The following is a 27932-nucleotide window of genomic DNA, read 5'->3' on the forward strand; positions in this document are numbered from 1 at the left end:
CCTACAATCACAGCAATAAATCGCCCAAACAATTTGCTAACATGTGTACATTATAATAAAAAAATCTCCCATAGTGGCCCAAATAATAGATAAAAGATTCATGCTTTTATTAGCAAACGTTTCGGCAATTTCTTTTGCCATCATCAGTGCAGTAAGTGAGGCTAAGATAAAAACGAGTCACTATATAGACGCCCGGACGTTTTAGAACGTTATATAAACAGAAAAAGGAAGTCGCAAAGTAACGGAGATAAGAACAACGGAAAAGTACACCCGTAAGGCGAAAGTAGGGCAAAGATAAAACAATAAGGTCAATGGGAAGCAACAGATACACGTAAGAGGGAATTAGTAATAAAATAAAAATAAAATATGAACTCGACGATGGAATTGCGCGAATATACCATTTATGTATTAAACAAATACAGGGGGACTGAGACCGTGTCAACATTGAGAGCGGGCTTGTGCTGCTGTGCCAGGTTGGAAAGTTTGGCCCCGCGCAGAAGCACTTTCAGCCGCGGTCACAGCCGCGCATTTTATAGAAAATGTGTTCAGCCGCGCAAATCCGACTCGAGCAAACGCGCAAAACTTCAGTCGCGCAAACTCCGGAATGAAACTTAACGAGCACAAAAAAATCGGCGGGCCGTATACTGAAGTTGCATAACATTTTTTAACGCTAGTCTATAAGACGCATATAATATAATGCATCATATAGAATCCCCTGCGAAACGCTAAAAACGCACAGTTCGGCGTTTTGGTCACGCATCAGTGGACAACGGTCACGTGCATAGTGACGTCAAATTAGGCAATATCGAGTAATATTAAATGCTACACTATCCAGCTTTTTAAATATTTACCTGCGCCCGCACACCAACCAAAAATTGCGCAGTGATTCAAGTATTCTATTAACGCTGTAAACCTGTAAGTTTAATATAAATTCGCAATTTACAGCCCGCACACCAACCAAAAATTGCGCAGTGATTCAAGTATTCTATTAACGCTGTAAACCTGTAAGTTTAATATAAATTCGCAATTTACAACTTTCAGTAGCCTGAGGGTTTATTTTCAGCTGCGCAAGTTCAAGTCGAAATTTTATTTTCAGCCGCGCATTTTTTCAGCTGCAAAACATCTCCCCCGCGCAATATCCGAAGTTTCCAATCTGGCTGCTGTGTAAGCAGCGACTTCAACAGAAGGAGGCGGTAGCGGTCTCGTGCCGAGCCCAAAATCTCTGGGGTAGTGAAGTCCACTCGGTGGTTAGGATTGTTCTGCAAATGTTTGCAGACTTCGGAGGACGCCGATAGCTGGTGTTCATGCATACGGCTTCGAAGGTTGCGTCGTGTCTGGCCGCTGTAAGAATGGCCACATGAACAATTTTCAGGCGATATACGACACTGCATTGATTTAACGGCTTTTGTTGGTCTTTTATGCTGCAGAACTGTCCTGACAACTTTTGCGGTAGGTCAATTACTCGGAGACGTACTTTTCCTTCCGTGGTTCGGAGAACGAACCGCTACAATTCCTTCTTGATGCGGTGGTTGATATTGCCTAGATAAACAAGTTTTATGGCAATATATCGCAAAGCATTGTCCATGGGTTCTTTCACCGTCGTGTCACAGTGTAAACGATGGAGGAAGGATCTGATGTTGGCATCAATTAAATTGATGGGGTAGCCATTCTTCAGTAGGATATTCGTGATATTCCGCAACTCGTTGTGCATCTTGGCATAGGTTTCCTGTAGGTTGTTGTACTCAGTCTGTCACCAGAATGTTCCACTAGGACGTCAAGGAAGGTAAAGTGTTGGTTCTACTCTATCTCCTTAGTAAATTGGATGTTGTGGTGAATGTTGTTAATGGCTTGATGGAAAGTCTCCATAGATTTACGACTCAGAAACACCATAAAGAGATCGTCTACATAGCGACAGAGGGTCAATGGACGGTGTTTCTCTGGAGTGGCCTTTAAAGCCTTATCTAAGACGTAGTTCATAATGACGTCGGCCATCAAGGGTGCTAATGGCGAGCCCATCGCAACTCCGTCTACCTGCTTGTATATTCGGTCATCGAACTGAAATGTTGTGGTCTCAGCGGTCCAATGAAGCAATTTCTTTAGCCCACGGCGATCTAGCCCATGAAAAGAGTCATTCCCATCCCGAAAGATCTGCGATAGGTTAGTTCAATCGTAAAACTAAGTGGCACATTCGTAAACAGGCTGCGTGCGTCGAATGTTGCCATGAATGTATTGGCATAAGAGTCATGTTTGATCCTGGTGAGGAATTCGAATGTGTCCTTGACAGAGTTATCATTACTGCGCAGCGAAGATAACGAGTTAGAAAGCCATTTAGCACAGTCGTAATTGAAACTTCCTGACGAATCAAGGATTGGGCGGAGAGGAACGCCTGCTTTGTGTATTTTGGGAAGGCCTGATAGTGTTGGTGTTCTGGCTTTCCATTGCAGTTTTTATCTCCGTTACTTTGCGACTTCCTTTTTCTGTTTATATACCGTTCTAAAACGTCCGAGCGTCTATAGTGACTCGTTTTTATCTTAGCCTAACTTACTGCACTGATGATGGCAAAAGAAATTGCCGAAACGTTTGCTAATAAAAGAATGAATCTTTTATCTATTATTTGGGCCACTCTCTTTCTACTGAAGATTATGAACAGATCCGTGTTTAGTGTTCCTAATCTCCCATATGTTAAACATTCTTAACAACTGTCATTTGAAGCAGTTCTGTAAACTGTATTATGTCAACTGTCCAGGTTGTTGCCAAAACTTATATTTTTGCCAATAGTGAGTACAATGAAACACTGCATACAGAACTCTTTAGCAATTCGGTTCTGTTTTTTAAAGCATTGTTGTGTCTTAGTGCTTTTTTTTTGACTGACATGATCTGTTATGCAGTCAAATAATGTACTGCAAAGAATACAAAGTTACTATTGACATAACGAATTCTTGAGAATTACGCTGTGCATAACTGCATAACCTCGCTGAATATTGGCCTAAAGTTGACCTTAAGTAACCCTATAGCACATTTTGTAGACGGCCAGCACGTTTTACAACGTAATATTACTTCTGCAACTTAACGCATTTAGGGCAATTGCGAACTCCACACCAGACTTTACACGTTAGTCGCTCGCCCAATAATGCTTGATTGACACTTAATTATTAGACGAACGTTATCGCAAGACGCTGTAATTGGTCGCCCGAAAAAATGCTGACACTGCACTACCAGGTTACATTTAAAGCGAGCACTATAAATTGGTCGCCGCAGCAACAGGCCAACTTACTACACGTGTTTGTGCAATTAGGCGCAACAATCGGCGGTAAAACATTAAATTATATCGGTTCCAATTACCCGAAATAAACGGCAGAATTGGATTTGAATCCAATCTGGATTCTAATCCAAGGATTCAATATTCTACTTTGAACATCCCTAATTAGGAAGATGACAATCGAAAAATAACTTTAGATAACATAATAAATATGTATTCTAAGTTTTTTCTGTAAAATCTCGTTATTTGTAATTGTAATCTAGGTTTTTCTATAAACTTTCACTGGCAACCCTGGTGAGAACTGCTAAATTACAGTACACAATCCGGCCGAAAAAATCTGGGTGACCTGGTGCAACAAAAGTAAAAAAACTGGACCTCGGAGGGGGGGGGGGGCATGGGGAGCACTTTCTAATTTCTAGGTGCTGTTCATTATTTTTTCATGCACTCTGTATTGCATATCCTTCACTTCAAACGTATTTGGGGTCCAGTTCAGTTTTGTTGGGGGGTGCACTTTTGAAAGGTTAAAAAAGCTTGAGGGTGCACTATAGCCATACTTTCCACATTGGTATGAGAACTTAAGTGTTATGTGCATACTAGGGTTCCACTCCGGGAATGTTTCGACGGGAAATTTCCGGGATTTCACGCAAATTAACGATCCCAAATCCCGGGAAATTTTTTTTTATAATCCCGGCTATTCGGCAACATAGCAAAACTTTCGTTGCTTAAGTTGCTTTATTCGCGCTTAACAGCGGAAAAACTTAATTAAATTTATTCTACCAATAAAAATGCATGCGCTTTTTTTAAGTGAAAACAAATAAGGGTGCTGACTTTAATACGAGAAGGTCTTGTAAGATTGCAGAAGCAATACTGCCGAACATAAATGGGCGCTTCTTCAGTTATGAACGTATAAATTAATAAAAAAAAAACGGTCCTCAAATACCGCATACCACAAGGCATATTATTTGGGTTAGGGTGCGGGTTAGCGTTTGGGTAAGGGTTGGTCAAGCGTTATTATTAATAATAAACACAATAATACTTGACCAACCCTCGCCCAAACAATATGAGTTGTGGTTTGCGGTATTTTTTGTTTTGTATTTTGCATAACTTTCCACGTACATAAGTGAAAGAACGCCCATAAATGAGCTTAATTAAATGTTTGTAGCTAAAATAAAAAATTTTCAAACGTCACATTGACGTAATTTTATCTATAATTTTTTTGTCGGGATCCCGGGATTTCCCGGGATTGAAAAAATTCGGGAAAAAGAGGAACCCTAGTGCATACTTCATGATTCTGCATTACAAATACAGTGTAATGGGTAATATTGTGTAATACAAGACATTAATCAAGGTATTACAATACATTATTCAACAAAACGACCATCTTTGCGGCTAGTGCATCGATTCAAGATTAATAATGTCACAGAGCAGGCCTGTGGTCCTGTGCAACCTTGTAATATGACACGCTAGCCGCCTGAATCACCATGATATTTTATCTTGTGTTTTGGAGATTTGTGAATGTAAACTAGCAATATCAATTGAGTGAAGTTACTTTATCTAGAGTTCAAGTAAGTTAAAGACAGGTATTTTAGCAGCCTGTTCTTTTGGAGTTCGGCTTTTGCTTTAAGAGCCAGCGCCTACTTACCCGTAACTACAGCACTCAGTCGCTAAACTTACACACAACAATATTTTATCAAACTGCCTAAACTGCTATAGTTTATTATGTTGCGTTGTACTTATTATATGGGAAAAAATATTTTTGTTTATATGTAGTTATACATTCCAGATTAAAAGTGGAGGTTCTTAACCAGGGTTCAATCGAACCTGTGGGGTTCAACCAGGTTATTTTAGAGGTTCGGTGCATATGTTCTCTGAATACTTACAAAACGGCCTACTTGAAACTATATTAACGATTGTTAACTTTGGCTTATGGCCCTCCCAAGCTATGTTTTCTGCCAAGTTTACCTATGTAGATACAATTTTTTTGCTCACTGTGGGAACTTTCCCTTTGCTACGCATATTATGTTTATATGTTATGTTGCGTAATGTGACTTGTAACTCTAGGAACTGAAGTTTCTGTTAAGTTAAAATATAAATGCCATTATTTTAAGCTAAACTTAAATGTATTTTATGTGCCTTAGTCTTTAGGGGTCCCATATACAAATTTAACACTCTGTCTAATTAAGCTAAATAAATGCTGTTTGATCAATTAATTGTATTGGGTGTCAGATGAATAGTTGAGACCGGATTCACTAGAAAACAAAAAGGGTTGTTTTCAAATATTAATTGCTTTATAACGTCCTTTTTACATAACTTTGTGAGGTCATCCCTTAAAACTTTCATGAACCCCCAAACAAAAATTCTGAATCCACCTCAATTTAAAGTTAATATTAGGAAAGAAAAATATACTAAGCAAAAATTGGTGTTCAGCCAAAGCTTGCACAATAGCAAACATTTAACTGGTAAACATTTAAGCCTGGGATCAAATTTTAAATTTTACACTGAAGTCCATGACTGACCATAAAACGAAAAATTGATTTGCAGTAAACCGAAATTCATATTCTTCTATACTCCTTTTAACGAAAAATGAAAATAACACCATTTTAATATTTTTTGTTCCAAATGAACAGTTTTTACGCAGGCTGGCAGAATCTTGCCAGCCTTCTGGTGACAAGCATTTTTGGCGAAAATTCTTAGGTTTTTGGTCGCTGTATGAAGCTTGCCATGTTTTGGCGATAAACAAGGCTATTAATGATAAAATTAGACAACAAAACCTAGCGTCGAAGGCGCAAAAAATTTGTGACATTAAGTCATTAACAAATACATAAGGGACATGTGAAGGTACAACCTGGGGACTGGGGGTGTGCGTACATGTCTGCTTTTCTTGCTTCAAAAGTGTTACATAGATAAGCTGTTTTCGGGCAAACTTGTGTGAAAACGTACTGCTCAAAACCAGATTGAAAAGCACGAAAAAATATTCCTTGGATAAATTTCCAATTTATATTGCTCGAAATAATGATATTTATAATAAAATTTAATAGAAATTGTCACAGTCACACTGCAACATGCCCCATAGTATGCATATTAACTTTGGGATAGATTTGTTGAAAACAAAGACACATAAACCTAGCAAAACCATGCTAAAGTTCAAGCGATACGCGAAAGTTTTTTGCATTTGCGTTATCAAACAACCAAAAAATATACTTTAGGCCCTAGGTGGAGAAGCATAGCCTGGTACATCCTTAATATGCCGATGCGAATGTTATACCTGTACATTTAACAGGAATGGGGAATTCAACTCAATATACAGGAAATCAACTCAATATAGAAGTACTTGCCAATTCAAAGTAAAACTACCAACACGTAACAATTGTATGATCAAAAGTGTGTACTTTTTAAAATAATAAACAGTCTATATGCCTTACATTGGCTTTTTCTCACTAAACAAAGTGCTTCACAGTACCTTAACTTTTTTCAAAATGGCAAAACAAAATTAATTTCTGCCAATTGTAGTGTGTAATGTTATTACAGCATTCTGCCATACTGTTTTTACCCTTGTTTGATTTCATTAGTTAAGAAGCAAAATAATAATATGTTTTTGTGAAACGTTTGTATTTGCTTTTATTCAGCAGAAACTTAACAGTAAACATATTTTTGTAGAAGAATTTTTTTCCTGAAAAAACAAATTCCTATAATTTTATATTGCTTTATATATAGGGTTCTTGTATAATGGGAGGATTAACTGCACTTATAACTGGTGCTGCCAGTGGGTTGGGTAAGGCAACAGTACAAAAATTCTTAGCTGATGGATTAAAAGTGGTGGCCTTGGACAGCCAACCATTTAATAAACCACATCAAGATAATGATGCAGGACAAGAAAAACAAGAAAAATCTCAAGAAGTTCAAGCCTATTTGGACACAGTGAAGCTTGAAAAAGAAAGACGAGAATTATTCCTTGATTTTGATAATGAATTTGATTTTACGTCTGAATACAAGGAGAAATCTGATTCAACTGAGAAACCGGCAAATGCTGCTGAAACTAAACATTTTTTTCAAAATGCGACTGAAGAAAATTGTATTATGCTTACTGGTAATACCTTATCCAGCACAGCTGTGAATGATGCGATCAAGAGTGCAGTGGACACCTGGGGCAAACTAGATGTTGTTGTAAACTGTGCAGCTGTGCCAAGTAGTCTTCTGACATACAATGAGCTTGAACAACGGTGTTTGGACCTGTCAATATTTTCCTCAATATTGAATAACAACATTTTGGGAACATTTAATGTTACCCGCCTGGCAGCCAAAGCTCTCACAAAAAACATTCCAGACCACCAACAGCAAAGAGGTGTTATAATAAACACTGCAAGTTCCTTTGCTTCTGATAAAGGTGGAGCACCATATAGTGCATCTAGTGGTGGAATAATTAGTATGACATTGCCAATATCAAGAGAATTGGCTTCTTTAGGAATACGTGTTAACTGTATCGCACCAGGACTGTTTCACACACCGTTTATGGGTCGCAGTTTGCCAATAGAAATTCAACAATTTTTGGGTTTCCTGAATGCCTTCCCAAAGCGATTAGGGAAAGCTAATGAATTCGCACATTTAGTGTCTAAAGTAGTAAACAATCATATGATCAATGGTGAAACTATTCACATAAATGGTGGAAACCGAGAACTTCCACACTAATAATGGTTTCGTAGAAATGGAAATGTTGAACAAAATAAAGTGGAATTAACCAAGATATTTTTCCCACACGCACTAATAACAACTATTTACTTTTTAATAATGGGTATAATTTTATGTTTTTCATGTTATTTGAAAGACGTTTTAAAAATGTATTATTTAATATTCACAAACAACTTCACATACATTTTTACTCCATCTTTTATTTTTTTTTCGTTTTACTAAAATAAAAAACATTCTTAGACTTCTGCGTTCCACTTGTCACTGTCTATTTATCTTCTGTTTCCAGAAAAGGGATAAGTATTTGGCCAACCCATTTCACTCACAATCAGCAAGTCATACCATTGGGATGACCCGCTGCCAAAGTCATTACTGTTTAATAATTATTAGCTAGCATGTTTTTCAAACATTGCAAATGCCACAACAATAAAATATTACTTGATATGTAGGTATCTTTAAAGTAGAATATCAAATCCTTCGATTCAAATCCAAATAGGTATTCAATTCTGCAGTTTATTTTGAGTAATTGGAACCATTATAATTTTTTCGTTTTACCGTAGATGGTTTCCCCAAATTGTACATACGCGAGTGGCAAGTTTGGATTACGGATTATATATACTGAATGCTTTAAACGTTTAGTACGGCTTCAGCATTTTTTTAACCAACCAATTACTTTGGGTCTAACGATAACCTACGACTAATAATTAGGTGTCAATCAAGTGTTATTTGGCGAGTGACTAACGTGTAATACCAGGTGCAGATTTCACAATTTCCTCTTGATTTTAGTTGCAAAAGTAACATTACCTTGTAAAACCTGCTGGCCTTGAACAAAATGCGTTACAGGGTTACTTAAGGTCAACTTTTTAAACCATTCAACAAGGTAATGCACAGTGTAATTGTCAAGTATTGGTTATGCAATACTGGCAATAGTAGCGTGTTCAATCTAAAAATATACTAGGATTCAATATTCTGGATTAGTTATTTTAAATACAAAACCTAAAGTTCTAGAATCCCCTTGGATATTACTGAACATCCCTAATTATATGAAATTTATTTTAAAGGATTATGTAGTGTCACATAGTGCAACATTTTCTGAAAACAAAAAGGATTATGCCATTTCACAAACTATTCGGATTTCTAAAATGAACATTCTAAAGCAATATTTCATAATATTCATGTAAGTCGAATGAAAATACTCCATAAACTGGGATAAATTCAAGCAGTACCTAGGTATTGTAGTAATAGTAGTTGTTGGTTCATAGGCTACCAGCTTGTATGAATGTGCTTTGTCGAATAGGTTACCTCACGGATTCGGTATGAGAAAAATACTTCTATGATCCGTTATAGTGGCTAGGCAAGCATAATTATGATGTATCCAACTGAATTTCATCACTAGTTTGAAATGTGGATTAACAGCAGTTTGTCCAAAATAAACTCTACTTGAAATTACTGCTCACATTGTTTAATAGTGACATTTGTTTCTGTAACTTTATTACCGACTTGGTCGATTTTTAGTCTTTAATATTGTTTCAGTAGTTCAAATTTAAACATAAGTCGGCCAAACCTGTTATAGTAGATTAAATATGAAATATCAGACTTGCCTAATCAACAGCGTAATCAGAGATGTGTAAAATGTGCATGACATGTGAAATACGGCCTGCAGGGTTAATGTGTGTGGCATGCAGCTGTTCAGATTTAGGGTAACAAAATTGCTTTTATTGGTGGTAGCTAAATTTAAAACTCTTGTAACTACCTGTTTCTCTTGTTTTTTTCTGATTTTTACTTGCTTTATATTGTATACTAGTTTACATTAGTCTTTTCCTTTATCATATGAGGAATGATCATCATATCGTTTTGGCGAAAGTGCCATTAAAGCCGCGTTTTTAATTTTTAACACTAAGAATTTTTTTTAAACTATAGTAACCTCCTCATTGATAAGTACTGACTCATGGCTGAATTGACATTCTAGTGCAGGGGTCCGGAACCTATGGCTCTTTTTGTGATGCCATATGGCTCTATTGATGAAAGCATCTTGCTTCCAGATAAATCCAAGCTCTTATTTCTCAGCATGATCTGAATAAAACTACACTGCTATCTTGTTTGAGGGAGTCTCTTAATATCCAAAATGCCCTATTCTTTCAACGGAACTTCATAATCAAAGTTGTACAAACTTAGCTAATTAATTTTTGGTACATATCCTTTAAATGAGAACAAAATAAACGGCCCTACTCAATTTGCTTTTTTTTTTTGCCAATCTAGAACTAAATGTTAAAAAAGTATTATATGGCTCTCATGGTAAAACAATGAAGAATATTTGACTTTTATGGCTCACTTAGCTAAAAAGGTTCCCGACCCCTGTTCTAGTGTGTAGTGTAACTGCATCAATAACATCAGAGACTTCTTTTGAGGGGCATTAATCAAGAAGTTTTTTAACTCTGTCATTATGGCAAGTTTTTTCTCACACTTGTGTACAGTAAATCTTCCTTATGTTGTTTTTAAATCAGGAAGTTTTAATGACATGTTATTGTTCTGTCCTACTTGTGGCAACCTTCTAACTGTGGAAGAGGGAAGTCGTTGTTACAGGTTTGCATGTCCCACATGCCCATACATTTACAACATCACAACAAAGATCAGCAGCAAAAAGTACCCAACCTTAAAGGCAGTTGATGATGTCCTTGGTGGTTCAACAGCGTGGGAAAATGTTGACTCAACAGAGGAGACCTGTCCTAAATGTGAACACTCAAGGGCATTTTTTATGCAAATACAAACTCGTTCAGCAGATGAGCCTATGACCATATTCTACAAATGCTGCAATGGACAATGTGGTCATAGGTGGAGGGAATAATAACATAAATTTATTTCAATTATATAATTTTATAAAGTAAAATTTGGCGAATATTAGAGCATAATCATTTAAAAAGTTTTTTTTTTATTAAACGTAAGTATTACTGTCTAATGACTGGATTCTTTTCTGTTGCGTTTTAATATGACGGCGTTAAAATTTGTATAAAATATCACAAAGTTGATAAGTTGTTGACTATCATATGATGCCTAAAAGAAAATGTATATTATGTGTTTTGATTTCTATATATGTGGTAGAAAATCTAGTATCTGAATTAGTTGGTCAAATTAGGATTTTAGTGCGAGTAAACCAAGAAAAAAACAAAGGTTTGAAATCAGGATGGTGAACAACTGGCCATAGCACTGTTGCTTGCTGCATCCTGTTCCTATCTCCAATTTTATGTTGAAGGATTAACAGCCCAAATTGAGCAACTTTGTCATGGAATACACTAGGGTTTTTTTAGGTATAATGATAATCCCAATATGGCCAAGATCATTAATTCAAACCTCAAAGCAAGCTAGATTTTTCAAGCCTTGTCTTGCCATGCTTGCATTAAATTCTAAATGGCTAACTGATTGTGGCAAAAGCCTTTCTCAAGGCACCTGCTTTCAGCAGGGCTAGATCACAAATTATAAATGTATATTTTAAGACTATTTTGTTTTATTTTGTTAGTCAGATCTTTTTATTTGTTAGTTTATGGATATGTATGAAAAAAGATATTGCCTAAATTTGAGTTTAATAAAAATCTTGGATTACATTTTTATTGTCATAGCTATTTTTCATTCACTAAAAATATGTTCCTATTGTTTTTAACTTATTCTTTTTATTTAAATATTTAGGTATTTTTACATGTTTAATTAAAAATGAAACTGCAATCAATGAAGAATGGTCTTCGCAGAAAGATAAAAGATAAATTGAAAGAAATGACAGAAACAGAAAAACTTGAACAATCCAATATAATTGTATCAAAACTCCTTCAAAACCAAAAGTATAAACATAGTAGGAGAATAGCTGTATACCTCAGCATGAAAAATGAAGTTCAAACTGAGACAATTTTGTCCAATGCTATAAAAGCTGGCAAGGAGGTATTTGTTCCAAGGTACATTGGTGCCAATATGGACATGCTTCGTCTACACTCTATGGAAGACTACAGTACCCTGCCAGAAACTTCATGGAAAATTAAGCAACCTGCTGATGATGATGATTCTAGAGAAGATGCCCTTTTAACTGGAGGGTTGGATTTAATTGTAGTTCCAGGAGTTGGTTTTACTTTAAGTGGGAATCGACTTGGCCATGGAAAGGGGTATTATGACATATACATTGAAAAAGCAAGTACTCTGTGCGTCCCATATTTAATTGGATTGGCATTCGGTGTGCAAATTTGTTCGGAGTTACCTGTAACCCTGCAAGACAAAAGGGTAGATGAAGTGCTAACTACCAATCTTTTATAATATCAGTTAAACTTATCAACATTGTATTTTGTTTGTTTTTATCTTTACCTGGCACCATTATTATTATTTTTGCTGGATTAAAAGTTGGTGTTACCGAGGTTAAATAGTATATTTATAAGTTTTAGTATTACACTGTTTGTTTTTGGTAAAGCAAACTGTATTTTTGGCATAAGATTAGTACTTAATTTTGACCCTAAAAGTGCCTATAACAATTTACACTTGGTCCATTTAAGTGATTTTGGTTGATCTCAACTATATATTATGCTGTACCATTTACATTTTACTAAATTTGTGCATCATAGGGGATATTTGAAGAAAAGTTTTTAGGTATTCTAGAACAGCATCTGGAATATTTCAAAATCTTGAATTAGAGTAATTTATTTAATTCGTTTTATGTGGATTGGATGTGGTGAAGACTAGTTAGAATGTACACTTTGGTGACAAATAAGCAATCCATTTCCAATTGCATTTGCCTAACATTATGTTTATTGTGAGAAAATATTAATTTAATTAGATTTTAACACCATGTCTGCTTGCAGCCTTACCCGGAATGTCGATGCATAACTACATAACAAAAAAAAAACATAAAAAATTACAGCATGTTGCCAAAAAATACTATATTAATTTTTTGTGTTATGGTAGTGCCCTTATTACTTTCCTGAAGTGTAGTCAAATAAATCTCTGCCGAGTTAAAACAACTTTACTTTTGAGAGTACTGTGTGAGCACATCTCTGCTGTTGAAAAATAGCTTATATAATTCGTATTTATATTACAATTTATTTTCCAACAATATTTAGGTGCCTAGATATAAAATGGAATAAATATTTCTTCCCAAACTATACTGGATTTCTTTGTTATATTGATTAAGGTTTGTTTAACTATTCTTAATTATTAATTGTTGTTTTTATGTTTGACAAAGTATATTTTCCTTAAAGTGTGCATGCAAGTGTGTCTGTGTTTGTATATACAGGGTTGTTCCTAAGCAAAAATTTACACTCGCCAGCTGGGCGAGCGGCAATCAATCGGCACTCGCCCGGACGAAATAACACTCGCCAAATTTGTTGGCATGCCGTCTGCAAATTTCCGTCCTAGCGCGGTCATTTCTTAGGTTATCGTTATTCTGTTTTGTGGTTTTTCTACGTAAACAGTAGTTTTCCTAAAAGTCTGGTTGTTTATTTTCCAGCACGGATGAAAAAATTAATGACCCATAAAGCAGTTTACGGTTAAGACAATGTTTAGCGAAATATTTTTAACAATCTTTAGTGAAAAAAATAACACTGACAATTTAGTAGCCACGGCCTGCCTGTTTTCCATTTTTCTAAAAATCCTTGCGCTCTCTTTTTTTCGTATCCTGGTTTTTCTGTGCTTAAAGGACGTTTTAACGCAGGGTGTTTCGCGCCACAAACAAAACGCCACATTTCGCCTAACACTATAGTTTGTAGTTACACAAGAAGGCGATATTTTCAAATATCATAGTGTTCAGTGGAGTTTTCAGTCCCTCAAAACATAAAAAACACTGCTTACAAATATTATTAGAAGATATTTGCATTGAAACTTATTGTTAGCAAAAACTGTAGCAATTGCTCTTAATTTTGTAATACAAACAATTATATAAACACAAAAAAGTAGAACTATTATCCTGGGTGCATCGCAAGTCCAATAAACTTTTCTAAAGGCGTCAATGACTGGGTTAAACCTTTAAAAATTCACCATGTTTAAGTTAAATGATAAACCTTATAACTATTTGCCAATGCAGCAATGACGTCTTTGATTGTTTGCAGTTAAACGATTTTTTTTAAACGGGACAAAGAGTCTGTATTACGAGCTTCGAACGTGACTTCGATTAACCTTATTATTTGTGTAGTGTTGAAGGTATTTGCGTCTTAGTGTTTAGGGAAATAACTGGCGCTAAGTAACAATTCGCTTAGTAGTGGTGCTTAACACAAGTTGTCCTACTCCAACTAATTAAATTTCTCGCCGAAGCCACTCACCAGTCGGGCGAGTGGGTGTCAATCAGTACTCGCCCGGAGCGATTTGCACTCGCATTGGCGAGCGGGCGAGTGCTTAAGGCCAACCCTGATATATATATAATTATATAGTTAGTATTAATGGTCATATTGCATTTACTTTTTGTTTAGAATCACCAATCTGGTAAAAAGCAACTCCAGAGCAAACAAATCCTGCATTTATTAAAAGAGGAGGTAAAATAGCTGAATTCCTATTTAAAAAAGTGAGTCACATACTTAATAATTCAAACATAGTTTGTAGCATAATGGCCGGAGGTTGTTGTAAAAATATCAAAGCCCATACCAAAATATTTAAAAACAAATATATTCGAAACATTCAAAATATCACTTCTGTATGCACTTTGAGATATTTTTACAATTATGTACTTTGAACACTGTAACATCAACCATAATATGTTTAAAGATTTTTCCCCACAAAACAAATAATGCCTAAACTTTGCTTTTAAGCAATCTTAAGACGCATAAATAATGGCCACTTTTGTATTTTAAATTTCTTTAATACTTGTAGTTTATCAGTAGGGATTTTCAAAGTAGAATGTCGAATCCTTGAATTTGAATCCAGATGGGATTCGAATTCAATTCTGCAGTTTATTTCGGGTAATTGGAACCGATATAATTTAATGTTTTACCGCCGATTGTTGCGCCTAATTGTACAAACGCGTGTGGTAAGTTGGCCTGTCGCTGCGGCGACCAATTTATAGTGCTTGCTTTAAATGTAACCTGGTAGTGCAGTGTCAGCGTTTTTTCGGGCGACCAATTACCGCATCTCGCGATAACGTTAGTCTAATAATTAAGTGTCAATCAAGCATTATTGGGCGAGTGACTAACGTGTAATGTCTGGTGTGAAGTTCGCAATTGCCCTAAATGCGTTAAGTTGCAAAAGTAATATTACGTTGTAAAACATGCTGGCCTTCTACAAAATGCGCTATAGGGTTACTTAAGGTCAACTTTAGGCCAATATTCAGCGAGGTTATGCAGTTATGCACAGTGTAATTGTCAAGAATTCGTTATGTCAATAGTAACTTTGTATTCTTTGCAGTACATTATTTGACTGCATAACAGATCACGTTAGTCAAAAAAGAAGCACTAAAACCCAACAATGCTTTAAAAAACAGGACCGAATTGCTTAAGACTTCTGTGTGCAGTGTTTCATTGTACTCACTATTGGCAAAAATATAAGTTTTGGCAACAACCTGGACAGTTGACATAAAGCAGTTTACAGAACTGCTTCAAATGACAGTTGTTAAGAATGTTAAACATATGGGAGAATTTTCTATTATAATGTACACATGTTAGCAAATTGTTTGGGCGATTTATTGCTGTGATTGTAGGCCCTGTGGGGTAGATTAAGATTAATCCCTTCCACAAAAAAACCAAGGTTAGATAATTTAATAAAAATATACGAGGATTCGCTTTTCTGGATGCGTTATTCTAGATTCGAAACCTATTATTCTAGAATACCTTGGGATTCTATTTTGAACATCCCTATTTATCAGACTACAAAACCAAAAGCCTAGTAAATCTGAGATGATTATTGAATATTTTCTCCATGTGTTATATAACTCGAGTTTCGCTAATTGTGTCAGGGATGACTTGCGCTGAAAAGTTTGAGAACCCCTGTTCTAGACAATATTTAATAGTGCTGAGCACTTTTTTTTCAATCACCCAAGTTTTGAAATTTTAGTTATTGATGCCCTATTCAGTCCAAGTGTATACTCTCCACATCAAATCAGAATGCAAAACTTAAGAATCATGTTTGAAGTCTGCACTGATTTTGAAACTTACCTCAGTTTTCATCTACATTAAGCTATAGAATCCAATAATCAAGGTTTTTAGAATGAGGGATTATTTAAAGACACCAGAGTAAAGTCATGTATACAAAAAGTTAAATGTCAGACATTTAGCCAAATATCCTAGCTGTCTATTGTTTTAACTGCATTTTTTGGGAAATACAGATTTAACGATACCTTAGAAATATAATGTGCTGAAGAAATACTAAAGGCAGATTATAATCATCGCAAAAATATATGTATAATAAAATACCATTCTCATTGAAAAAAATAAGTTCAATTTTATTGACCAGTTATATTTGTTTAACAAATGTAAAAAAAATCTATTATTATTGTATAACCCCAAACTCGACCTAATAGCAAAAAATAAGTGTGATTTATAGACTCATTGTGCGAAAATTTATTTATTAGACCTTTTTACTGCGATGCACCAAATTGTGTGTTGGCTAAAGGTATTATTAATTAACCCTATTTTTATGTATCATGAAATGATTCAACCATATAAATATATATCGTCGCTAATAAAAAAAAACTGTTGTAAGTCCAAATTATTTGTTTTGAAAGAAAAAACGCTTTTTAATGTTTTTTTGTTTTAAAAAAGTTTTTATTTTTGTTGACAAAACAAAATAATTTTAATATATGATATTAAGTTCTACACACTAAAAGTAGTCGTACCATTTAAATTTCTCGTTGTCTGTTTTAGGCATTAAACATTCTATATTAAAGTCGTTTTTTTTATAGAGTTACGTCAGTTTTTCATGATTGAATCATTCTGTTTATGAGAAGTTACAACACTTTCCAATCACTCACTATAACTACTTTTTTTGAAAATCGGCGCAGTTTAACTTCTAAAATGCCCAACACGAACAGTAAACCATGATATTTCACACCCCTTTGTTCTGTTTTCGACGGTTTCACCCATTGTTAAGCTACTAAACTCGTTTTAAGTCGTTAATTTTGTTATTTCATAAAACGGTAACTTAATAAAAAAAGGAACACAAAATCCTAAAACTGTCGTAAATGGCGCATATAACACTTTTAAGCATTTTTTTTCAAAAAACAATTGCATCCACTACACTACACTTTTAATATATTTATATCTTGAGAACTAAAAAAGCTAGAGATATGACACTATTCACAAAAAACAAGCAACAATTTTATTAGTACAAAAATCAAAAAAAAAAGCAATTTAGGCATTTTTGGACTTCCGACAATTTTTTTTTATTAGCGACAATATATATATATATATATACATATACATATATATAAAATCTATTAAATCTATTTAATTTCAGTTTACCTGGCGCCATGTCAAGCTCAGCCCCAGCAAGGCACAAGAAGAAGAACAAGTATCATTTCAAGACTTTTTCTGAAAGACTAGCACTTGTTAATATTGATGCAGTTCACCATATTAGACACACACACTCAACTGATGAATCTGATGATTTTTCAAAATTTTCAGAATGTCTTGAAAAGTGGCGTGATTTGGATCTTTCCATTGCCTACAACAACTTCAAGAAGCAAATTTCTGGAAAGACAAAAAACTACAGACTAGTGTTACATTATAGAGAGGATATTATTGCAGCATTGTTGCAACACTTAGAAGTTAAGGAATCCCTTGCACTGCCTGCATTGTTGGAGCTTACTGTATCTCTTTGTTTTGATTTAAGTTCTGATTTTTATCCATATTTTTCTAAGTTTTTTTCTATTTTGACAGAACTCTTAAAAACAACAGATGTTGAAAGGTTGGAATCTATATTTACTGCAATTTCATTGTTGTTTCGAAATTTATGGAGATGCATGGTAAACGATATGGCACAAATTTTGGAGATGTATAGTGTCTTACTTACAGGAGAACATCCTACTCATGTTAGTTCATTTGCTGCTGAGAGCATTTCATTTCTTTTAAGAAAATGCAGAGATCGCCAATTTGTGATATACAAACTATTTACCATTGCTCAAACTGTCAAAGCCTCAAGTAATGCAATAGGAAATGTCATTTTTCATATTGTCAAGACATCACAGAATAGATTTCATTCATGCACAACTGATGTCCTTTTGGTAATTTTATCTTTATTAAAGCAGGAAAAAACTGATGATCTTTGTTTAGCTGAGGTTTATGATGCTGTTGCAATATCTATAAATCTAATGGCTGATCACACTCGAAAAGAACACGCCAAACCTGTTTGGAACTTACTAATAAATGAAATAAACAGTAATTTGAATGTCAACTCAGTTTCCTATCTACAGTTTTTATTGAAATTATTTGATGTTTGGTGCAAAACAAGACATTGTTCAAGGCTTTATAGTTTTTCTGAATTGTTCGAATCTTTGAAAGCCTGCTTGAATTTGGTATTGCCAACTAAAGATGGCAATCAATCCTGTTTTGCATTAACAATTTGCAATTTAATAACCACTGTATTGTGTGGTTCTAAATCTGAATTGAAGCAACAACAGAAAGAGGAATTGGTTAACTTGATAGGTGAAACTGGCACACTTGATTTCACTACTCTCTGTTCTTTTTGGAAGTCTTTATTTTCATGTAACGACTTTAGGAATATTGCACAAAACCAATTCTTAAAGTTTTGTCAGTGTTATATGCAAAACAGCAATAACATACTTGATATATTGGAGATATTAGCTAATTTTGTTCACAGCAGACAAGAGGAGCCTTCCACATTGTATGAACTGAAATCTTACATTCCCTATCTGCTGGACTTTTCAGTACTTTCCAGAGAAAAGGGTGTCAAAACAGCAGGGGAAGTACTATTACAAGTTGTAAAAAGTAGCAATGAGTTGAATGCTGTTTGGTATTCTCTGGTTGTTTTGCAACACATAAAACCCCTACCGTGTGGTGCTTCAAAAACGATCTCGGAGCGTTTTTTACAGTTTGCATCCAGCTGCTCATGCGAAAGCTCTTTAGCTGTCATGGCTATGTCCTTACAGATGCTCTATCAGCTAAAAAAGCTGTCATTTATAAAATGCTGTTTTAAACAGATGTCACTTATTGTTAAAGAGTGGTCTCATAACCGGCATGCTCTTTTTATTGCTAGTATTTTACTGGAATCAAATGAAACTTTTAGGGAAATGGTCAATGAAAAGATAACGGTAAACCTTGTTAAGAATATCTCATCTTTTAGTTCAGACATAAGGCTTTTATCCTTACATATTTTGAACCAACAGAATTCCTCTGAAAGTATTAAAAGTTGCATTGATGCCGAGTTATTGACAGTTTCTCTGCACAATTTCCGATCTAAACTACTGCATATGAGCAAGTTAATTCAATATCAAGATTCTGGAGGCCACAATGACCCCCTTATTAAAGAAGTCATTGTGAGATTTCTTCTAGCAAACTTCAGCATTAACTTTTCAGCTCTATGGCCTGGTGTCCAGGAAATCATTTGCACACTGACGGCACCACTTAAAAAAGATGTGTTTTGGAAGACATTTTTTGAAGTATTATGTGATGCCTCTCAAAATGCTGAAGCCAGTAGATGGTGGGTTGTTGGAGCAACAACTGGCATTCAAGATACAGTTTTTAATTCATTTGATTCCTACGTGAAAGGAAATTGGAAGAAGGTCAACCAAGTTGTGAATGCCCGAATGGATTTTTACAATTTTAGGGTACAGCTTTGGAAAACTCTTGCCATGTTATCCAATTTTGATATTGTCGAAGGACATAATCGAGTCTTGGCAGAACTATTGTTTGACTACTTGCAAAAAGAGTACTATATCGTGGATAAAAGCCACTCACCTCTCCAGGATTTAAGCAGTACTAAGGAAACACTTGATAAAATTCATAGGCGAAGAGATGCTGTCAAAACACTTGATGTAATGCTCAGTGTTTTTAGTCGATTTAGAAACCCTACATCAAATGTCTATAGCATGGAATTAACCACTCTCTACAATGATTTATTATCACACCCAGATCCAGAAATACAAAAAGCAGCTTTAAGTTGCTTGTTTACTTTTAAAAAAAAAGGTCTTCAGAACTACAAAGAACGCCTTCTTGAATTTTTTGATGAAAAGAAGTTTCGAGATACTTTGACAAATTTTATTGTTGATGATATTTTAAAAGATGAAAGGAATGATGTGATCACTGTCCTTCTACGCTTTCTTTTTGGTCGTTTAAAGTCCAAAACCGGATCTTCAACTGGGGGAAAATCTGCTCCTTCTGCGGGGCGTGCTATGATTATTAGATTTCTTGCCAATGTCCAAGAGCACGATGTATGTATGTTTGTTGACCTCATTGTAGAGCCATATGCTAAACTTTTGAATTTATCTGATAATATTTTGAAGGACATTCAGTGCAATACGACACAGGCCCAAAAAACATTTAAAACTGTACCATTGTCAAGACAACAGGGCATTCTTTCTGCTTTACACTCTGTCATTACTAAGCTTAATCAAAAACTTTCCTCCACATACTTTTCAAAGCTGCTCAGTTTGCTACTTGGTGTTGTATCATCCTTTAATGTGTTTTTTGACTCCTTAAATTCTGATGAGAAAAAATGCTTAGGAAAGCACTTTGTAGCCCATCTTCGTGTTGTAAAAAAAGCAGCCATTGAATGTCTGATTGCATTACTAAATGCCTGGCCCAGATTTGAAACAATTTCTTTGCAACAAGTTGATGCCATTTTTAATGTTCTTGTCACCCCTGAAATGAACAAACTGTTACATGAAAGTTCGGGTCATCCCACTATTTTACTGAAATTGTTTGATCTGTTTGCATCCAATCTGAGGTACAGATCTTTGTTAGTAAAATCTGTTTCTACTAAAACAGAAAATACCTTTCCCACAGTGTTATATGCAGTTACAGCAACCTTAAATTCTCCAAAAACCAGTGCAGATGTTGCCTCTTTTATCCTTGAAATGTTCATCCACACTTTAGAAGAACCATTACCTGAAGAAAATATCAATATCAAAGAAACAATGGAACAATCCATTTTATCATCGGGAGCACTATACAATGACTTAACCCCCCTTACGCATGTACAAGTCATTGATTTTGGAATAGCTGTTCTAAAGCCCTACATTAAATATATTCTGTCATATTTTGTAAATAAGCTGGACGGCAACAAAGGAGATGTGGCTCTTCAACCCAAGTACCTTGAGTTCCTTTGTCAAATATGCCAACACGAAACAGACAAACAAGTGCTTTCTGAGCTTAGTCATGTACTCTTGAGCCATGTGTGTCGGGTTAGCACAAAACAGAGGAAGCTTTTTGACAAAACGTTAACCCCAGCTTTGAGTGTGTTAAGCAAGGTCATACATGAATCCTCACTTGCTACTAAAATTTCAAAGCTATTTTCCAAAATATCTGAACGCGAATCTAGAGTACTGCTTGTTGAAGTTTATTGTAACGCATGCCAAAATGAACCATCTCAAGATTGGACGTGTGACATAGTAAAACGATTAAATGCTTGGAATAAGCGATTTGTTGAAGAATTGGATTTTGATGCCAGATTGACTGCATTTCAAAACATTAACAAAAAGCTAAATGAAGAAAGTTATACTGACCTGTTTGAAAATAATTGCCTACTATTTCAACCGGTTTTACATTCATGCTTGTTTACGTTGCTGAAGTACCACTCCGACATATCATTAAGAGAAAGTGTTTCAAGGATGCTAGAACTATTAGTGAGCAAAATTCAGCATTTGACTGATACAAGCCATCCACTTGGTGAATCTGTGTACAGGTCGCTGATAAAAGACATGCTCTTACCAGTAATCCAGCGTGGTTTAAGATCAACAGATGAGGGATGTCGTCATGAATCTATTTCACTTCTTTCCAAGCTTGTTAAAACATTTCCAAATGAACCTATAACTAAAAACCTTCAACATCTGTCAAGTCAAACAGATCCAGAAGATGATTTTTTCGATAATATTAAACATATTCAGTTCCACAGGAGAGCAAGAGCATTTCGGCGGATGATTAAGTTGTTAACCCCAGTTAACAATCAAACAAACTTAGATGCAGATAAAACTCAAACTAATCCAATAATATCTCACAGTGTGGCAACAAGGTTTCTCTTACCGATTGCTACACAGACTCTTTATGGTACTGATTTGTCAAAGCATGTTCATTTGAAAGATGCTTGTTTGGATGCAGTTAAAAGCTGTTGCGCCATCATGCCTTGGTCTTTTTACAAACGATTCTTACTACAAACTATGCGCAATGTAGAAAAAAACAATTATGCCATGGACATGATTTGTAGTATTCTAGAAGTTTTTCCATTCAACTTGACTCATTTTAATGAAAAAGAATTACTGTTAACTTCTGAAAATGATATTGTAGTGGATTTTCCTGAACTAAATCTTAATGAGAAACAGGAAGGTATGGACGATAATGATGGTGATGAAATAATGGAAGTTGGTGTAGATGCAAAACTTGAAAAAGATCACCCAGAGCATTCTGGTGGTATTGATATCGTTATTGCCAGTAAAATTTTAAACTATATGAAAAATAATTTTATTCCTAGTCTTCATGGCCTTCTGCTTTATAAAGAAGAGAAAAATAATCATAAAATGTCCAATACCAAAGCAGATATTGATAAATGTAAAAAGAAAATACCCCTGGCTTTAGCTTTGGTTTCAGCTATAAGAAAGCTTCCTGCATTAACCCTAAGATCGCTATTACCTGGTGTTATTTTAAAAGTTGTCGGTTATTTGAGACATAAGCTTCATGAAGTTAGGACAGTTGCCAGTAGCATCATGGTCAAGATATCTGATCTTATTGATATATCATACTTGCCTTTGATTTTAAGAGAGCTCCAATCTGGACTAAACAGGGGATACCAAAAGCATGTTCTTACCTCAGTTGTCTACTCAATTATCATTTCCAAAGCGTCAACCATTACTTTTGGAGAATTAGATTGCTGCATTGAAAAGCTATTACAAATTCTAAACGAGGATTTGTTTGGCGAAACAGCGTCAGAGAAGAAGGTTGACAAGTTGAAATCAAAAATTCCAGAAGCCAGGGGCAGGAGTAAAGCATATCCTGCATATAAACTTCTCTCTACTTTTGTTGGCAAGTTATCTATAATGCATGTTATTGGACCAATCAAAACGCGTTTGGATAACACACATAACCACTCTATAAAGAAAATTGCAAAGGATATATTTGTTGAAATCCAACTTGGTCTGCTTGAAAACAAAGGCTTAAAATCAGTGGATTTTCTGACACTAGTTCATGGCATACTATGTGAAAAAATGCCAGGATTGTTCAGTGAATGTTTAGCCAAAGAAAATATGTCAAATTGTGCAAGTAAGCCTTTGCAACCACTGTCCCTGTTGTTATCAACAGAACCAACGAGGTATGGTTCAAACCCAACAACTAAAACTGTAAAAACCAATGTTCATTTGTTAATTGAATTTAGTCTCCAACTTTTGCATGCTGCTATTAAAAAACAAACTGTTTCAATTACTCTCCAAGAAGATTTGGAAATGCTTGACCAGTTTGTTGGGAATTTAGTTAAATGTCTAAAATCTTCTTTCCAACAAACAGTTGTGGACTCAATCCGGTGTTTAACAAGACTCTTTAGGACCAATTTGCCTTCTTTGCAATTACATCAAACTGAAATTACAAATTTACTTTTTAAAGTGCTCCGGGATCAGACCAAAGGAACAAGTAATCAGGAAATAGCTGCAGTAAGTTTCAAAAGTTTAAGTGTCTTGTGCTCCACAGATCATGGTTCAACAATGTCAGAAACACAGCTGAAAATGTTACTTAATTATGCTGAAGAAGACCTTTATAGTATACAGAGACAGAGTCACGCTTTCGAATTACTTAAATCAATCCTGAAAAAAGGCTTACAATGTGACGAGGTAATTGAAGTCATCGATAAAGTGCGAAAAATTGCAATTCAATCGCACACCTCTTCTTCTCGCGCTCAGGCCAGGAGCTTGTACCTTCACTTTATTATCAACTACCCATTAACTGTAAAAAAATTGGATAGCCACATTGAATTTATATTGGCCCAGTTGAGCTATGAATTTGATGATGGCCGTTTATCAGCTTTAGAACTGATTTCGTTATTGGTCAACAGTTTTCCTGTGAAATTGATCACCAACCATGCTGGTATGATTTTTATTCCCACTGCAGCAGTTCTTATTAATGATGACTCAACTCGATGCAAAAAGATGGCTGCATTTGTCTTGAAGATTTTACTGGAACAACTAGATGTCAACACAAGAAATCAGTTATTCAACCTGGTTTCACACTGGTATGATGAACATTAGTATTTGTATGCATGTAGCCTGAAATAGATTCACACTTTAAACTATTGGTCTACTATCATACTTTTTCTGTTTGTGTAGGGAATACTAAAGCAAATTACAGAACAACTAGTTAATAAAAAAATTAAATGATTAAGTGCCTTAGTCCAAATCAAGTGTGATTTGTCTAAAAAGTCATGTTATTTTAATTACTTTTATAAAAAATTAAAAATCGTTTAGATCAGGGGCGTGCAACCTTTCATACTGCCAGGCCAAATATGTGTATTCGGACCACGGGCCACTTGCATATCTTGACGTCTACCTGTTAGTACGGTGGTCGGCAAACTTTTGTTGTGGCCCAAAGTAGTCTTTTCAGAGCTACTTAAAGGCCCACTACGAAAACAGTGGCGGATTCAGGGGAAACTTATTTAGATTGAAATGTTCGCGGTAAAAAACTACTTTTTAGTTGCGCAGAGAGAAATTTGTGTCTTTTTTTTTAACTCACATGAACATTGAAATTGAATATAAAACAATTACATTTCAAATGAGCGAAAAAGATCAAACAGACATTTTTAATGTGCTTTCTTTATATGGCCATAAGTAGCTATTCGAAAGCATTTCAAGAACAAAAAAATTGCAGCGCTCAGTTCACTTTCACACAAAGTTGTACACTTTCCGCAACAGCATCCAAAACACAATTTGTAGTTTTATTTTGTTAGCAGGTCACATTCTATTCTTATTCTAATAAACTAAAAATTTACATGCTACATAAGGCGGCCTAGACTAAGGAACAGTCAGGAAGTTTCAATATTTTAACAGTAACCTGAATGTTTAGTGGTGCTGGCAACATATTTTGGTTTCACGGGCCGCAGTTTGCACGCCCCTGATTTAGATATCTATTACATTGCAGATAAAAACAGCATCAAATCCAAGATTTACAACTAACTCTAATTTTCTTTATTTACTTAAGGTATGGCAGTGATGATGAAGTGCAGCGTAGACTTGCAGCGATGTCTGTATCTGTGTTTGCTGAGGTGGAAAAATCAAATTTTCAACAACACTTAGATTCTATCCTTGAGAAAATTGCTGATAATATACATTCAGAGATGGAAAGTGGGGGTATTTAGATTCCATATTATCCTCTAATTTGTATCTTAAATCACAGTCCCCCTTATGAGGTGGCTAGTTTTTACTACATTTAAATTGTAGTTTTGTGTATAATTGTATATTATACTAAGTTGGCCATAAAAGTAGTATTACAATTGTAATAATACCAACTTGATTTTTTGTTTTTCTCAAAGCCGGCCTCAATATTTAACATTTTATTTCACGTTAACCTTTATTTTTTTAATGAGCATCTGTCACTGAGCAAATCTAAGATGATTTTTTGTTTCCTTGTGGTTGAATTTTTTTACCATTTCAGACGAAAAATGTTCACATAGAACGGACCACTCAATCTTCTACCATCTTTCCTCGTTTCTGGCAATTCTCAAAAATTGCGACATGGCCAGGTCATACAAGTTTGATGACCACCTACAACGCCTCTACCACTCAGCGGAAAAACTTCTTCGTTACGACCACGACTGGGTCAGACTAGCATGCTGTCAACTTTTTGGCTGTCTTTTTGCTAGTGTAGACCCCGGAGAATTAGCGGACAACCCTAAGATCGGAGGTTCCTATTTCCGGGCAAATCTTGAAGAGCGGTTGGCAAGCTTAAGTCATAGCTTTATTTATCAGCTCAAATCGGAAATTCTCTCTGCTCAGCTTGCAGAACAGAATATTAAAAACCTTATATTTGTGCTAAGGGTAATGGATAAAATCAGCTCAACTAGAGAGACCACAACGCACAAAACCATGATAACGGTGCTTAAGCAAATGATCGAAATCACCAAATTTGAGCAGTCAGAAAAACCAAAGGAAATCAACAAGAGAAGCGCTGTGCTAAAGTTTTGTGCTGCTTTGTGCATGAATGTCCCGAAACCGGAGCGTATTCTTAAGCTTCTTCTGGAGCCTATCTACCGCGGAATCAATGCCTCAGCAACACATAGCGACAACGAAATCGAAAGCATCAACAACCTGCGAGCCCTCGCCTCAGAAGTGCTTGAAGTTGTTAAGTCGAAGACGGACTCGGAAACTTTTACTCAAACTTACCTGGCTGTGACGAAGAAGATAACACACAAGCGCAGGGAAAGAAAGCGTGAGAAGGCTGTGCAGCTTATTGCTGACCCTCGAAAGGCAGCTGCATTTAAACTGCGCAAACAGGAAAGGACTAAGTTCCAACGCAAACGCAAGATTGCAACGATACGGCCAGAGTATGGCCTTGCAAAAATGAAACGGGAAAGCAAGTCGTAGCAAGCGATAGCGATAAATTCTACTGTTAATATCAATATCAAAACATGAATAGGCTATAAAAGCGAGTGTTGTTTTTTATACCAGCCGTAGGTGAGACGTCGTTCTATATTTTTTAAATGAAAAATAATTTTGTCTACTTACTGACCAAGGGGAAGGGGCACGTGACCACAAAAAACAAGGCGACAAAACTTAGTTAAGAATTTTTTTTGATAATTATGCTGTTGTTACCAGGCATAGCATGTACTGAAAATTGGTATTTCTGTTATAAAAATCAAACTATACTCTTATCAAGTTTTACTAATATTGTGGGTAGTTGCGTACCCAAGCGGGGTGTGTGTCGGACATCCCTTTCTGTAAGTTGGGAAAAGCGGGGCAAAACGCACCTCTTACTTTTTTTGTTAACGTAAAGTTCCCACCCTTCTTATCAAAAATATTTGCTGAAGCTCAAAATATAGCATTTATCCCTTAAGGCAGTGGTCGGCAAACTGTTGTCCACGAGTTAACTTCTGAATAGCTTAGTGTTATCATGTAGTTGTGGGCCGTTTGATAGCCGTACACGTGCATTTATTGCTCTTTATGATGGCTCAGCTTTGGAAACGTCTGATGTGGTCCTGAGAATGCCTGTCGAATTATATTTTTTGCCAACTTTAACTATATGTAAACGAAATTTTTTCGTCTGCAACTAGGTTGACCCTAGGGCTTAGACCAGTGTTTCCCAACCTTTTTTACACTAGTGCCCCCTTGGGCTCAATATTATTTCATATCGCCCCCCTCATCTTGTTTTACAGTAAAGTGTTATATTAATCGTTGTGTAACATCATATTGACTTCACTTTCGTTTCGATAAGCTGTCAGTCATATATTAGGTTGTCTAACATACATTCACTATGGGAATTTATAGATACATTATTTCACCAGGTTATGTCATTACCAGGAAAATTTTAACTTTCTGCACCAAGAATTTAAATCAGGGGTCGGCAACCTTTTTTGGTCGCCAACGAAACTCAGAAAGGTCTCCGTTGGCCGCATTTTGTCATCCATACTACTAATGAAAAGTGTAATAAAGCTACCTTGAGGAAACGCGTTAACCTTAATAGATAGTGTAGTGTTTGTTAATGTTTTTAAGTCCGGGCGCACCTGGCGGGCGCGATTTTTGGGGGGTATACCGGCATTTTCTTTAAAATAAGTATTTTAAATGAACTTATGTCTAGTTGTCAAAAGGGCGCGGCTGGCCGAATCCGGCGATGACCCCTGCTTTACATATACAAACATTTTGCCGCGTATAAAATGGTGAAACGCAACAACAAACTTA

At 35.6% G+C, this 27932-nt stretch overlaps 3 protein-coding genes and 1 pseudogene across 4 annotated transcripts; 3 read left to right on the top strand and 1 right to left on the bottom strand.

Annotated features, from left to right (window-relative positions):
• Positions 1-401: 401 nt before the first annotated feature.
• LOC146136583 (uncharacterized) lies at positions 402-1711 on the bottom strand (annotated as a pseudogene).
• A 5274-nt stretch (positions 1712-6985) lies between these two features.
• Positions 6986-8242, top strand: LOC146136584 (3-hydroxyacyl-CoA dehydrogenase type-2-like). The gene is made up of 2 exons (XM_083396218.1): positions 6986-7682; positions 8232-8242. The coding sequence occupies exons 1-2, from the start codon at positions 6986-6988 to the stop codon at positions 8240-8242; spliced, it is 708 nt and encodes a 235-aa protein (XP_083252344.1).
• Positions 8243-10446: 2204 nt separating this feature from the next.
• LOC146136585 (DNA-directed RNA polymerase III subunit RPC10-like) lies at positions 10447-11623 on the top strand. Its single transcript, XM_083396049.1, has one exon. It carries the CDS (start codon positions 10461-10463, stop codon positions 10785-10787), a length of 327 nt encoding a protein of 108 aa, XP_083252175.1. The 5' UTR covers positions 10447-10460; the 3' UTR covers positions 10788-11623.
• Positions 11624-11627: 4 nt separating this feature from the next.
• LOC146136586 (5-formyltetrahydrofolate cyclo-ligase-like) lies at positions 11628-27636 on the top strand. 2 transcript variants are annotated; one of them, XM_083396047.1, is made up of 5 exons: positions 12242-13103; positions 14374-14465; positions 17348-24277; positions 25240-25388; positions 25693-27636. In XM_083396047.1, exons 3-5 carry the CDS (start codon positions 17361-17363, stop codon positions 26619-26621), a joined length of 7995 nt encoding a protein of 2664 aa, XP_083252173.1. In that variant the 5' UTR covers positions 12242-13103; positions 14374-14465; positions 17348-17360; the 3' UTR covers positions 26622-27636. The 2 variants fall into 2 exon arrangements, with proteins under 2 accessions (XP_083252174.1, XP_083252173.1); XM_083396048.1 differs by lacking the exons at positions 17348-24277; positions 25240-25388; positions 25693-27636 and having other exon boundaries at positions 11628-13103.
• Positions 27637-27932: the final 296 nt, after the last annotated feature.

Source organism: Ascidiella aspersa, chromosome 8 (assembly GCF_963924565.1).
Source record: "Ascidiella aspersa chromosome 8, kaAscAspe10.2, whole genome shotgun sequence".
In the NCBI taxonomy this organism is placed as follows: domain Eukaryota; kingdom Metazoa; phylum Chordata; class Ascidiacea; order Phlebobranchia; family Ascidiidae; genus Ascidiella; species Ascidiella aspersa.